The sequence below is a fragment of the Haemaphysalis longicornis genome, unplaced genomic scaffold, assembly GCF_048455015.1.
Source record: "Haemaphysalis longicornis isolate Haplotype H1 unplaced genomic scaffold, Haemaphysalis longicornis Haplotype H1 scaffold_7, whole genome shotgun sequence".
NCBI classification, from domain to species: domain Eukaryota; kingdom Metazoa; phylum Arthropoda; class Arachnida; order Ixodida; family Ixodidae; genus Haemaphysalis; species Haemaphysalis longicornis.
Window position 1 is genome coordinate 137671687 of NW_027526422.1, and position 14611 is coordinate 137686297.

Sequence of the window (14611 nt, forward strand, 5' to 3'; positions counted from 1 at the left end):
CAATCATATTTCAAAGGAAGAAAAAGAAATGAACTAGGGCTGACTAAGAGGTTTGGCGAAATGACAGCCATTGGGCCACCAGGGTGGCAGACGGAATACTGAGAGATCATAAGCCAGCACGTGTCCACTGCAGGACGAAAGCCTTTCCCAAAGATTTTCAGCCACGCCTATCGAGGGCTAGCTGAGTCCACGTTTTCCCTCCAAATTTTCGTAGCTCATCTCGCAAACGAGTTCTCGGCTGACCCCTAATGCGTTTGGGGTCAATTGGCAGCCATTCCGTCAAACTGAAGGTCCACCTGCTGTCCCTCATTGGCACTACGTGACCATCCCATCCACATTTCCTTCGCTTAATTTGAACTAGACTGTCCTCCGCCTTGGTTTGTTCTCTAATACGTACGGTTGTTTTCCTTTCCCTCAACCCGACCCCTAGCATTCGGCATTCCATGGCCCGTTGTGCGATATGTTTTTTTTTAAGTCGTTTCGTGAGACCCCAACTTTCTGCCCCGTACGTCATTACTGGAAGAACGCAGTGATTAAATACAACCTTTTTGAGTGGCAGAGCAAGCGTACCAGTAAGTATGTCGGAGTTCATAACAAACGCAGCCCACCCATGCTTATTCTGCGGGTATTTTCCCGTTCATGGTTTGGATCAGCAGCTATGCCTTTCCCAAGATATATGTATTATGTGACTGTTTGCAAGATTTTATTGCCTATGTGGAAATGATGTATCTTGGCGTGGTACTGACTCGACATTATCTTGGATTTTTCAGTGTTTATTTTCAAGCCTGCAATCACACTTGCCGAGAACAATTGGCAAAGCATGCGCTACACATCCTGCCTGCTATGACTGAACAAGAAAATGCCGTCTGCAAACCTTAGATAGCTGATAGATAGATAGCCCCATTGATGCGGCCTCCGGTTTTCCTCCACCTGAGCTTTCTGAACACACCCTCCAGACAGGCTGTAAATAATTATGGCAATATTGTGGCCCTTTGTCGGACCCCTTTTTGCATAGGCAACTTACGGGTTTTGCGATGGAGCCGGGTACTTCCCGTACTGTCGCCGTATATATCTTTCGATAGCGCAATATCTCCCTCGTGGATGCTGTGATCACGTAACGCGTTTATTAATGTTGAAGAGGTCACTGAGTCAAATGCCTTTTCAGAATATGTGAATGCCATACACAGTGGTGCATTATACTCTGAATAGTGTGAATATGATCTAAGGTTGAGAAGCCCTTCCTCAAACCTTGGTAAGGTGGGTTTGTTGATAAATAGTTTTTAAATAAACAGGGAACATTTACGCTGCGGTGCATGGTCCGAGATTTCTGCTGTTTTTTACCCACGTAACACTGCAAGTACGTGAACGAAGAAAAGGTGTAGCGAGTTGCTGAATCTTCAATTGATTTCGGACGAAGGCTGAGTGTGAATTCATCAGGATCCTGTTATGCCCATGTGTACTTTAATTTAGAATGAACAAGTGTTTTGTACAGTGTTAGTGTAAGGGATGAAGAAACGGATGAAAAGTTGCGGTGTAAGTAGCCCAGCATGCGTTAGCATTGTCTATAAACCCTTATATCGTGGTATTCCAAGAAAGGCCATTACAGATGTAAAACCCTAGGTGCTTGTAACTATTACCAGACAGCAGGAGAATGTTATCGAGGAAATACATGCAAGCATTTGGGTAATCAGTCCGGTGAAGTATTCGCCTACTTTTGCACTTCGAAATGCTTGATTGCATACGCCGGTTATCGCAAGAATTAGTAATGCTCTTAAGGTTCTTTTGAGGATTGGGAACTTCAGAGGGGTTAAAAATTTTGTTATTAAGCAATCACCGGCAAAAAATTTAATCGGCGAGAGTTTAACCCAATCGTTATTAAATATAGGAACAAGTAGAGGACCCATTACCGACCTTTGCGGAATACCACCTGTTACTTCTAAGGAAGCAGACTAATTATGAGTAAAAATTCAATGTTTTATTGAATAATAATTGCAATAATTCTTCTTTATATTGCGATTATTACAATTGCAAAATTTATGGAGAGACTAATTATTAATGCGAATGGGATGTCGGGTTATTTCGGCTATAAATTTGCTAAAGCCCATTCCTAAGAAAAAATCATTTGATATCAAGCACCAATTCGACCTACATTGGAATACGCCGCCTCCGTGGAAGCCCTTAACAAACTTAGCTAATACATTCATTATTAATTATTCGAAACAACTGAGTTCGTTTTGTACTTAATAACATAATTGAACCACAAGAATAACATAAATAAGATCTTGTGCTAGCCGGCAACCTTTGGGATCTCGACGCAAAATGTTTCGCCTCAGCCTATTTTATAAAACATTTAACCATTCATTCCAGCGTTATAGACTCATTTCCTCACTACAGCTAATTCATATCATGTGCACAAAAATGTGAGGCACCATGCCAAACTAATAATAATTTTTAGGTGTACACACCTCGCACATTCATTGCATGCAGCCATCTTCCCGAGCTTGCGGCCGAAATCCAGGATCACCGTATATTTTAAAAACACTCCGATACTAGGGTCAAGCAAGTGTAAAACATTGTATCGCGTAATGCCCTACTTCTGTTTGTTATCACTGCCTTCTCTAATATCATATGGTCCTCAGGGTGCCACAACATAAATACTGTCAGTGAACAGCAACAGCCCATCCAATATGGCGTTTAATCACTGCACCAGTGTGCCCGGCATGTATCACCCTGGGCAGGACGCACTATAAACAACTGGTCGTCCACCTCGACTCCCACTACGCGATTGCTCCGTCTAAGGACAATTTCCTGCATTTAAGGGCGGAAAAGATCTGATCATTTCGCCTTTTGGAAGACCAGAAAATTCGTCAACTACTGCCGTACGAGAGCACGGCAACGCCAACACGTCCTAGTTCGGCGCCTTCTGTATACCCCCCCTCACCCGCCCTCCCCCCCCCCCCCCCGAGAACTCGCGTGTCGATGATTCCGTGCTCCGATTTCCCTGGCTCCAGCCCCTACTACAGCCCCTGGCACAGGCCATCCTCCAGGTTGAGTTCAATCCACCGCTAGACCAACTAGCCGAGCTGGCGGGCGGAGGCGTCAAGTCTCTCTGTGATTGCCGCCAACAACCACGCATGCCATCGGCGGCCCCCAGCCACCCCCCGAACCCGTTCACCGTATTCTGAACTCGATTCTAAGGCACCTCAATCAACGCCCACACCCAAATTCCAGCAACGGCTCATGCAGCCGAGACCTCATCACAATGCAATGACAACGGTCCGTGGTACTCCCATCATTGCTTCGGGAACAGGGTCCGGAAAGGTCAACCACCCTGTTCAGCCAACCCGCATTAAAACAGCAACGCCAGCCAACAGAGATGACCCCCAGCTGTAAACCTGCAGCCCGTCGCATTTTGGTCACCGACTTAGTCAATAAGCACAAATTCTTCGTCGACTGCGGTTCGGTCATCTGCTGCTCTGCACAAGCCTTTCTGCACGACAGAAGTACATGTCATCCATTTCAGCTAAATGTGGGGACTCCTGGAACATTACAGCTACGGCTTGCTCCGCCTAACATCCCTCTCGAAAACCTATGCTGCAAATGTCTTGGCATTTTGGTATCGCCGGCGTACCAGAGTTAATCATCGGGTTTGTATTCTTGGGGAATTGCAATCTCTTATCCGACTGTAGACACGACCGACTTAGCGATGTCACAGCAGGTTTCTTCTCGTCGAGCTATAGTACGACCACCGAACTATGGAGGATAACGGAGTTTCAGTTGCAAATGAATAAAGTACCATTGGCCCCTTTGATCCGTACCATTAAAGTATCATTGACCTGACGCCTAGCTCCAGACCACCTGCGGTTTACTCAAGCCGAGTTGGAAGAAACTCATCCCGAATGAGTCGCCCGCTGCTTAGAGGGACCCTTCCCCTTAGCGCTCCATTTGGTGCAAAAGAAGCCGTGGGGCAGGCGACATTGCGGAGTACACCCCATCTTCAACGCCAGCATCACCTGAGACAGGAACCCCGTCCGTCACATACAGCACTTTTGACCCCACTTACACACGAGCACCGTCTTCCCAATTGCTTATCTACTAAAGGCCGACACTTAAATTGATTTCAATCGGGATAACGTCTAAAAGACTCCAATGCTCACGCCCTTGGGCTCATTCGACTCCCCTTTCATAATCTTCGGCCTCCATAACGCGGGACACATATTTCAACGCTTCATTGACAACGTTCTTCGAGGCCTAGATTTATTACTCGTCTGCATAGAGGACATTCTAATGCTCTCTCTCAATGAACAGTGCCAGCGCCAGCAGCGGCATAATCATTGACAAGAATAGCATGCTCGGCTCCCCATCGTTACCTTCTTCGGTTATCAAATATCTTCAGAAGTGAGCAGACCCGTGTCTGATCACCACTTGGCCGTACAAAACTATTCTGGGGCTACTATCGCAAATGGCTTCCACCGTTTTCTTTGTATGCTTAACCTATGCATGTGCTTCATACCTACAGCCGCCACCTGTCAGGCCCCCGTTCACAACGCGTTGCTTGGCCTGCGACCCAACCAATCTATCACTTGTACACCAGCTTTATCAGAAGCGTTTTAAGGCTGCCAAGACGGTGCCGAACCGGAAGTTTAGCCGCAGCGTGGTTTTGGCCGACGCAAATCTGTCGGCCGATTCAGGAAACCCCGAGCGCACGTGTGCGAGGCCCCCCGGCGACCACCCGGCGTCCAAGGTGAGAGCCCCCTAACACGACCTCCATGCAGTGGCTACAGCACAAATGAAGGAAGCTCACACTAACGCGTAAGACTTAAAGGTAGCGAAGCTGGACACAGCAGTAGCAGGTCTCCTCTTTTTTTGCTTCACGGCGTTGTTTAAGTGTCGCCGCTGTACGAGCTACCACAGTTGGATGTTCGTCCTACTCTATCACACACGGCTCTGCGCGCACGTCACCTTGCTTCGTCGCGCGCACTTATCGCTGCGGCGACGGCGTCCTCGCCATCCTCCACCTGCTTCTCCATTCCCTCTTCGCCCTGCCAGGTGGCAGGGATGCCGGGCACGCTCGTTTGCTATGCCCATCCAGGTTCACCTCCACTGCTCCAGGAAAAAGGGCGGACCTAGCTCCTCCCACGAACAGATACTACCTGCCAGGTCCGGATCACAGGTTCATCTGCTGTGCTGCCCAGGTGTCTCGACTAGCTTCGCCCGCCTCTCACGGTTTCGTTTCTCAGAACCGGTGGCTAATCGTTCTGCAGCTTGCAAAGAACCGACCGAGAACAGGCAACACCCAGCGCAAGCAACCACACTCTAATCCAGAATTCGGCGTAATGTCGTGTGGTCAGGCATGAGAACGTACAAAAGAAAAGGGAACACTGACCATGAATAAAATTATAGTTTACGTTTCGGAACCACATGCAAGTTCCTTGTTCACTGCCTTTTCGGAACCCGTATGTTGTTCCGAAACGTCAAATATATTTTTATTCATGGTCAGTGTTCGCTTCTCTTTTGTACAACCACCCTCTGTCCTCCATAAGAACACTACACTCCAAAACATAATAAACTCCCCTAGATAAGTGTCCATCCCCAGTTTGGACCCTCTGCACCAAGAGAACCATGCGGGACGGAAGCCTCTTAAAATAAGAGCTCACACTATGCGTCAAACCTGACACACCGCATGACATGATTGTACGTGACGTTGATTACTTGAAATCATCACGCGCTGCGGAAATAATCAACTGAGGCAACAAATCAAGGCAAGAATTTTGCTCCCATACACCTGCTAAGCAAAAAACTGTTCAAGAGACGAAGATCCAGGGAGGACGAAGGCAGCATTACTTAGAACGCACGGCTTAGTGCGTCGCCGTTAGCGTTCAACTTTCCTTTATTGTAGCGAACGACAAGATTGTTCTGCTGTAGTATCATACTCCACCTTTGCAAACGACGGCTTTTAGTCGACATGCTATTTAGCCAGGTTAGCGGGCAATGATCAGATTTTGCCACAAGCTGGGAACAGGCTACATAGCGCGGAAACTTCTGCACTGCCCACACGACGCAGCCACATTCCTTTTCGGTTGTACTGTTCGCCTCTTCTCTGCAGATAAGCTTCCGGCTTAATTAGAAATCTGGCATAGCACGGCTCCCACGCCACGATCGCTCGCATCGCACTGAAGCACGAAACCCATTGAAAAGGCGGGGCCATTAGAACTGGCTCCCCGTTTAAGGCTCCTTTAAGCGTTTGAAACACATTCTCCTTGTTTGCGTCCCATTCGACCTTTACTGGCTCAGTCTTCAGTCTTTTTAAGGGCGTCAGTTAAAGGACTAGCAAGTGGGGACTAATCTTTCACATAATGGTGGTAATATCCAGCCCAACCCAAAAACCCTTATCTCAGACTTAATGGTTGGTCGGCGATAGTTGACTACCGCGGCTACTTTGAATTCCGACAGCCAGCATTGGCCGCGCCCCACTGCATGCCCTAAGTACACCACTTCGGCGCAACCAAGGTGACACTTCAATGGTTTGACTGTTAGGAGGCCTCTTTGAGCTTGCTCAGCACGACTTGTAAGTGCTGTACGTGCTCCTTCCATGTGTTAGAAAAGATGGCGACATCGGCGAGGTAAGCGGGTGCGTACTCAAACAGGCCACGAAGCACGTGCTCCATTAGTTTCGAGAAGCAATACGGCTCGCTTTTGAGACCTAATTCTCCTAACAGGGAAACGAACCCAGCATTAGAACTAGCTCTTTGCCCTCAGCTCGGCTCATCATATGAAGGGCGTTTTCTTTCCCCCTCATATACAAGCTTCGCAGGGCAAACGACCGTAATCTCGTGCGGAGCTGACTTCAAGGTCAACATGGCGACAGGCACGCATGCCTCCCAATCGTGTTTTCGCTGAAAGCAGAGAGCTCTGAGTTTTCGCCCTGAGTACTTCCGGTCCACTGGGTTGGAATGGAGGTGAAAGTGTCCAACCTTGATTTCAGGCAAGCCATCGAGAACTGGGCAAAACATCAAATTTGCCTCGCAAGGCGCCGCCAGATGGGTTTCCCTGCCAATGGTGATGACGTCTACCGCTTAGGCCTTGGCGGCTCGCTTAAGCTACCGCCAGAGCTCTCGAACCGCTCGCCGCACTGCCTTTGTTTCTCGAGCGTCTTTTGTGTCCCGTTCGCAGGCTTTGCCACAGCATCGCCCAAGCTAGAGCTCACACCCGAAGGAACGCCTTCTGTTTCCGGGAGCTCGTGCGGCTTCGTCTGGCTTACCTCGCACTTTACACTCTTTCGCGAAACCTCGTTATCGCGCGCACTGTGTGCGCTCCGGTTGGAAGCCGTCTCCGAGGCCGCCCCCGATTCTGAGCATTCTGCTGAGATCGTTGAAGCCCACGCCGACACATGAACGCGAACAGCGAACTCGTACGGCCGTCTATCGGACGTCTCAGAAAGGGCGTTATCTCGTTTAGTTACCCCTTTGCTCTCCGAGATGGCGGTGCTTTCTATGTTAGTGTCGTTCGATACGAGGTCACTGGATTTCTTTCTAGGCAGCCCTTCGAACCTGAACTCGTTTTCGCGCAACAGCTGATCGGAGACCTGGAACAAGGTACTGTTTGCCTCGTCCGGCTCGGCCAGCTGGGTTTCTCCGCCGAAGGGTTTGATAGAACCCAATTCACCCGCTGGCGTCGTGACTAGGCTACCACGAGCGCTTTCCGTCGTCTCGTAGCTCGGGCTGCGCTGGCCGGCGTCCTTTTGCGTCTCGCTCACTGGGGACGAGTGAAGTTTCTGTGAGCTTCCGCGCTTGCGATCTCGTAAGTGACATGCACTGGCCACTACTCACTGACTGTTTGGGCGTTTCGAAATCGTTCTTTCGACGGGGGTCCTCTGCCTATGCCCGGTTCTCGTTTTCCTGGCTAGTTTGTGTGTCCAAGAATACGATTGAGCTCGCTTCGCGTTTGCTCTGGGACGCTCCGTCTTGCGGCCCTGACCTCTGAACAACAAACGGCAGAGGTTGGTCCCGAATTCTCAGACAGCTCGCCTGAACTGTTGCAGAAGTCACGCTGCACTCCAGGGAGCACCGCCGGAGCCTCAACTCATACCGCTTCAAATGAAGCTGCCTTTCGACTTGCTCACTTCGGTCCTGCCTTTCGGCTTCGTCCCTTCGTTCCTTTCTTTCCGCCTCTTCGCACTCAAGGCACTGTTTCACCTCCTCGCGCTCACGCGCTCTTTGACTTCATCCCTGGCCTGATTGACTTCCTCAGCCGTCAGGTTCTCCTTCGGCATGATCTCAAGGATAGCATGCTTCTGTTTCGCATGGCCCAAGTCCAGGCCTAGCTCCTCGCAAATTTCCATGAGTACATTTACTTTATGGTCCTCTATCGTTTGCACTATCCTCTTGCTGCTTGCCCATGTGAGAATTATCTTGCCCTTCCGATACTATCACCTACTAGTAAGGCACGAGCAAGTAATTCCCTACAGTGCTTTGTTTACACTCTCGGCACTAGCTTTGGTTTCAGAACACTTTGTCTAGGCTTGAAACATTCAAAGCTGCACACAGTGCTTCACACAGCCCTTCTCTAAGCTACGATAACCTGTGCTAGAGAAGTCTGGTGAACTGAGAGCGAACATTCAGCACTTAAAACACTAGGTAGTATCGTTGCCTTTCGATGCTGCAGCTGCCATCCACTATTGGGACGGGCCTTCCCAACACTGTTACAGATGTTGGGAATGGGCACCCCACCGCAGACACCAATGTAGCGACTGACCATGACCGAGCACAGTAACCGGTGTAGCCACGTTGCCTTGCTCCGTCCGCTATCGACGCAGCGTAGAGCAGAGCGCTGAAGGTCTTGAGTCGGCGAAAAGTTGAAGCAACATTTATATACAGTATGTACAAGGTTAACAAAGGCATTATATAGCTCGCACAAAGGCGACAACACCTGTCCACTCGGTGCGTTCTAAAAGTGCCATCGGTTAGAGCCTCCGGGCGAGATTTTATACCCCCGGAAGTCCGTTGCGGCCAACACAAGTTTAAATCGCTCCAATCAGCACTGTCGCTGGCCGAAGAGTGAAATCCGATGAATGGAGGCGAAGCGGTTGCGTAAGCTGAGCCGCCCCGACGGGGAAAGGGAAGGCGACGCCGTCTCAGCGAAACCGCCTCCAGCGAAGTAGCGGCATGTCGGTGGCCGGTCCTTCCCCCGATGCATGATTCTGCCGAGCCACCACGACGGAAAAAGGAGAGGCGACGTTCCAGCGATGCAAGTTTGGGCCTGTCGGCAGCGGGCAGTTTTGTCTGGTTTGGTCGAGGCGTGAACCGGCACCGCTGTCGGCGCGTCGCCCCGTGTTACGAATTTGGGCCGGGCGCTCTGGCGCAACCAAACCTGCGATGATTCTGCTTGTGCCTTACACTACCTTGTTTGAGAGCCGGGTGCCGTTCAACAATGTTCTTTAACCCTTAGGGCTCTTTTGTGCGTGGGGATGGTGTGGCGAAACGGTGCTTTGCCTCTTGCTGGGCAGCCCGCCGCGTCGGTGCTTTAAAAGAAGACCGGAGCAGGAGATTGGAGCCCAATATGGCGCAGGCTCCGGTATCTGGAGCCTCGAGGGATCGGCGCATGAAACTGAGATTCAGCGCATGCAGGTGCGCTACATAAACACCCACAACAGAACATACACCATGTTATCGCGAAAGAGACTATGTGCTGTAGTGTTTTGGATGTAAGCTTTACAGCCATCCGTTCCCACAACCTACTACTGCAGACTTCGGGTTATCTATATAGCGCTTCTTAATGCTACTTAGGGTAGCGCTAAACGTCGGCAGCCGTGACGGGAACACGGGGGCTGTTTGGTTACTTTTCGTTGGTAGAACTTCGCTCTGTCTCGCTCAACGTACCAGCACCTCACCGTGGTATAACAGTGTCCTTTACTAACACAAATGAAGCCCCGGTATCGCGTGATATCCTCCTGAATCATTCAAGCTGGCCAGCTGACCTCTCAGAGGTGAAACTTGGACGAGTTGGTGATGCATGCTGACCAAAAGCGCGAACGACAACACAAAGGACAAAAGCAAAAGGAAAGGGCTTCGTGTTTCCTCTTGCATTCGTCCTTTGTCCCGTCGTTTGCGCTGTGGTTCAACTCTCAGAGGTGGATTAAAATTTGATTTTTATTTTGAAAGAGCAAATCGTTCTAACAAATTGTTGCGGCCGCCTACTGATGCCTCAGCCTCGAAAGAGGACCTGTAGTGTGGTTTAAGTGGAAAAGTACTAACTTCTAACCATGGTGGCCTCTTTTCAGAAGGCCAGCAAGGCCGACCATGCAAGAGGCCCAAACATGTGTAACTTCTCCTGCGAAGTTTAACGAGGGGGTTACTTTTGTTTTGGTAGGGTGTCTCTAGGCTATCTGCGTGGCTGAAGTTTGCAGCAGTGTCGGCGGACTCGGTCAGATAACTGATAACTGACTCATTCTGTACTGGCGTTAGGTCATTTATATCGACTCCACAAAAACAACTCTGTGTTTGTAACGCTTGTGGTGCCACAGGATTCGCGCAGTGGAAATTGCTTTATTGCCAAATATCCGCAAACAAAGACCAAAGATATCTTGAAGGGTTAAACAATAAATTGCAGTCTTGAGAATGGAGCACGACACTGCCGCTTTTGAACGCTGGCATCGTATTAAGTGCAGAACCATTTTGCCATGTAGGTGCCACACAACAGGTCTGTGTCTCTTACGCTGGCTCTGAAAAACGTTGCCGACGTTCAACCGTCATCATTGTTCGGCACAGTCACCAGTCAGTCAAGTGAAAGCATAGATCCCTGCACGTATAGGTTAATCACTTGTCTCAGCCCAACCCTGTACTCCCGGAGAGACACGTTTTAGAGCATATTCTGTCGTGGGTGGCAGACGATGGAGTCAAATGTTCTTTCGTTCACTACTCCGTCGAACAAGCGTTTAAATGATGCCTAAAGTACAGCGGTGAGCGCGCTTAGAGTCAACACTGGAGCACGCGGCAGCAGGTACTATCACAACAGCCCACCATGGGATGCGTGAAGTAACACGAATGTGCTGTGCGCGTCGAGTGAGGCTATGCTTTCAGAGCGCGCATCGCGTCATCGGAGCGTGTCAGCGTCGTCTGCTAACTTCATCTTGCTTATGGAGGTGGAGAAATCAGCCGCTCTATAAATAACTGGAAACTGGAATCGGCTAATAAATGGTCCTGAGTGAGCAGTTATTCGTTCATTAGCTTGAAAGCATTGCAATCGGTTCGTCATATTGCAAGTGGTCAGGTTGCTTCAAGCAGACTGCATGAAAGGACGACATTCATTTTAGCAGCATTTTATTTTTTGTAATTTATTGCAACTGAACCCGAATGAACACGTGGGCGTAATGTTTTAGAAAAAATAAATAGAGAGCTTGAAGTTACCTTTCGCACTACCGCATAGATTCAATTACCGATGTAAAAGCAACTTGGTGATTTTTATTAGGCAGGTTCATACAAGGATCGAGAATTCGAGGTTCGAACGAGACATCATTAGCAGATGACGCGCAACATTGCAGAAGACGAACCAACGCTGCGATGACGCGACGCGCGCGCTGAAGGCAAATTCTGACTCGACCCGCCCTGCGTCTGCGTGATGTTTCGATGAGCCAACGTTAGCATGCTCTGATAGTACCGACGGTCACCCTAAGCGACCTCACCGCTGTACGTGGTGCGCTCCTGAGTGTCCGTTTGTTCACCACACTGACCACTCACTGATTAGCAAAAGTCGATAAATGGCTAGTAAAATCAACTGTGGGGGCTCCCAAAGAAAAAATGCAGGCTGCTGAATGTTTCACGGATGCTGTCATAGACCAAAATAGAAAGAGCGATTTTACCGGAAAGCCTACAATGCCACACAAGTACAGAAACTACGAGCGCCAGATACACAGCGTCATGGAGATAAGAGCTGAGGCTGACGACAAGCACGCAACCCAAACAAAACACGACAAAGGCACTGATTGGTACCGGCAGCCACGTGCCCACGACCGTCATTAGAAATACCGGACAAACCAAGCGCCCTGCAACAAGCGCTAAAATGTAGGGAAACTGATTCAGAGCCTAGAAAATTGCCTGCGAGTGGTCCAGGGGCCAGTATGCAATTAAAAAGCGCAGTCAATCCAGCATGATGTAAACGAAGATTCTCCCAAGAATAGGTCACAAAATGTTTGGTGCGTTGACCGTAGAAACGTTCCCCTGCACAATGTCCAATTCTCTCGCTGACCGGCTTACCACCAATGATTTCTGTAACCTTTCATCCCCTGTGCATTTCCCGTTGTTCGCAAAACTTAGTGAGCGCCTTATAAATCCTCGAGTTTCTTCGACGTTCAGTAGGCTGCTAATGAATGGCACGCAGTTATTTATTGTGTGCCATAGCATGAGCGTTACAGTTAACCCATGTGAGAGCACTTCTATTAGTCAAAATGTGCCATCAACAACGTGACTATGCTTACAAATTTCTTAAATATTCCTACCAAGAAAAAAGGACTCCAAGAACGTCTGCATCATTTATTCATTCCGGACGGCTGTCAACAATAGGGTCGCGTAGTCGGCTATATCTGTCTCAATGAAGACCTGCTTGACCCACTCGTTGGGCGGGGGCCCATGCGTTGCGACGTAAGACGGAGGTCGCTCCCTAGCTGTGTCCAACCTGTGCACAGCTTCAGTAAGGGTCTCGTGCTATGGTGGCGTGGACGATGTGTAGATCTGTGACAGAGTGAGCGTGCCGGAGCCGACAATGAAGTGCTTTCTCACGGGCGGAGCTGTCCACGTCAATCGAATACCAACTACTCTACCGTCGGTTTACCCTTTCGAATAGGAAAAGTTCGACAATCAACCGAGCATCCTTGGCAAGAATTTTCAGCAGTGTAACGTGCACCTTAAGCCTTCCCCTACCGTTCTGTTTCCTGGGTGTGACTGGGAACCTCCCATGCGCATACGATGGTTTTTATGATGCTAGTGCGAGGAGGAGCCTTGGACAACCAGTCCTTGGCGACTTGGGCCCCACGCCGCAGATAGAAACTTACACATAGGACGGCGTCTTGTCTGTTTGCGACTTGCCGAGTGCGTCCGAGATAAAAACATCTCATCGCAACTGAGTGCTTCGGCGCTGTACTAGGAGTTCGAGGTATGATGGAACGTTGCCTTGAAGCTGCAACCTGCGCTGCAGATAATCAGTGCTACTCCTGGTAAAAGAATTGCTGGTGGGGACTTCTAGGCTGCTGGCGTGGATGTTTACGCTTCTTGTCATTTTGTGGTGCTGATTGATTGTGCGCTGCTTGTGTGTCCTAGTGAACGAAACTATTTGTCAGTGTTGCCAGCGCATATTGTAATAGAAGCAGCTGATGTCCAATATTCATTGGCACCTTTTTTGAAACATCACCCGAATTCGACGAAGATTGAAGCTTGCAGGAGGTTTTGAGGGGGTTTGTCGGCAGCGGTGATCTTCCAGAGAATTTGACTCCGCGGTTTGATTACCTAGGGTTTGCACTAAGCTGTACTTTCAGGTTTGTTCTGCTGTTTTTCAGCCGCAATTCGTCTGCCGTAATAACTCAGTCCGGTAAGGACCAAGTTGCCGCATATGGCTTTAAGCAAGCAGCAACCTTAACTGCAGAAGGTTACATTAAGGCGATCTGCCAGTAAACTGTCCGCCTTTGATTGCCATTTTCTCGATGTGATTGGATGGTTCTCCAATGATTAAAGACTAAAGGTAAATGCTTGGAGAGCAAGACCAGCGGCATTTGATGCGCCGGCCACCGCCCTCGCCCATGACGGTGTTGACTGCCACGTCGGTACGTGTGTTCTCTTAAGGCCTTAGCAGAGCATAGCTTTGTTCCAATAAACGTTTGTTACTTGAAGAAACCTGCTTCTTCCATGGCTACGTGACAATACGTTTCATTGGTGGCGTCGCCCATTGCTGAAACTTTTCTTTGTGTTAAAAGATGAAAAACAGTGTGCGTTGCGGTTACATGCAGGGATAAATAAATAGGGCTTTCATTTTTTTTACTGAGGCATGAATCGGGTCACGTAGATGAGTGTCTCTGATGTGCTAACGAAGTATAAATAGTCCTTCACATTCAACCAGGCATACTCATACAATAGGATGTTGGCTTCTTTATTGGGAAGTCGTCAAAGCTTTGCAAACTCGCTACTTCTTATGTTCTTTTTTGAAGGTGAAAGAACGCTTTTTCCAGAGGTCCTTTCGACGAAGGTCGACCTCTTGATTGACGATGTTCGTGAGTCATCCAGTCTTCACAATTTGGAGGTAAGTTGACGAGAACTAAGTAACCATAACTGGTACCCTACGTCTGGTTTTCACGTGGGTAGGTATTTCTATCTTCACTCAACGAGAAAACCGGTTGGTTTGTTTTTCATGCCCAAAGTGTCCCAGTGACGCGGCGAAAAGTATTGCGTCAAAGGCTGTACTTTAAGGGAGAGGCGCACTCGGTCGGGGCGCCCTTACGCTTCCTTTTTAACATTAGTGTTAAATCTACGTCTGGCCATGCGCCATTTCTAACAATCATCGTGTAAAATATGCGCGTCTCATTACAGTGATCATTTTCTTTGCGGGTAGCCACGGCTGCTGCCTGTCT

General features: G+C 49.1%; 1 protein-coding gene across 1 annotated transcript in view; it reads left to right on the plus strand.

The window, feature by feature from the left end:
• The window catches only part of LOC144146570 (uncharacterized), a 207561-nt gene that overhangs the window by 144484 nt on the left and 48466 nt on the right, over window positions 1-14611 (plus strand). Inside the window, exon 10 of the mRNA XM_077678513.1 lies at window positions 14192-14283. Within this exon, the coding sequence (XP_077534639.1) occupies window positions 14192-14283 (92 nt within the window). The remainder of the gene's footprint in view (window positions 1-14191; window positions 14284-14611) is intronic.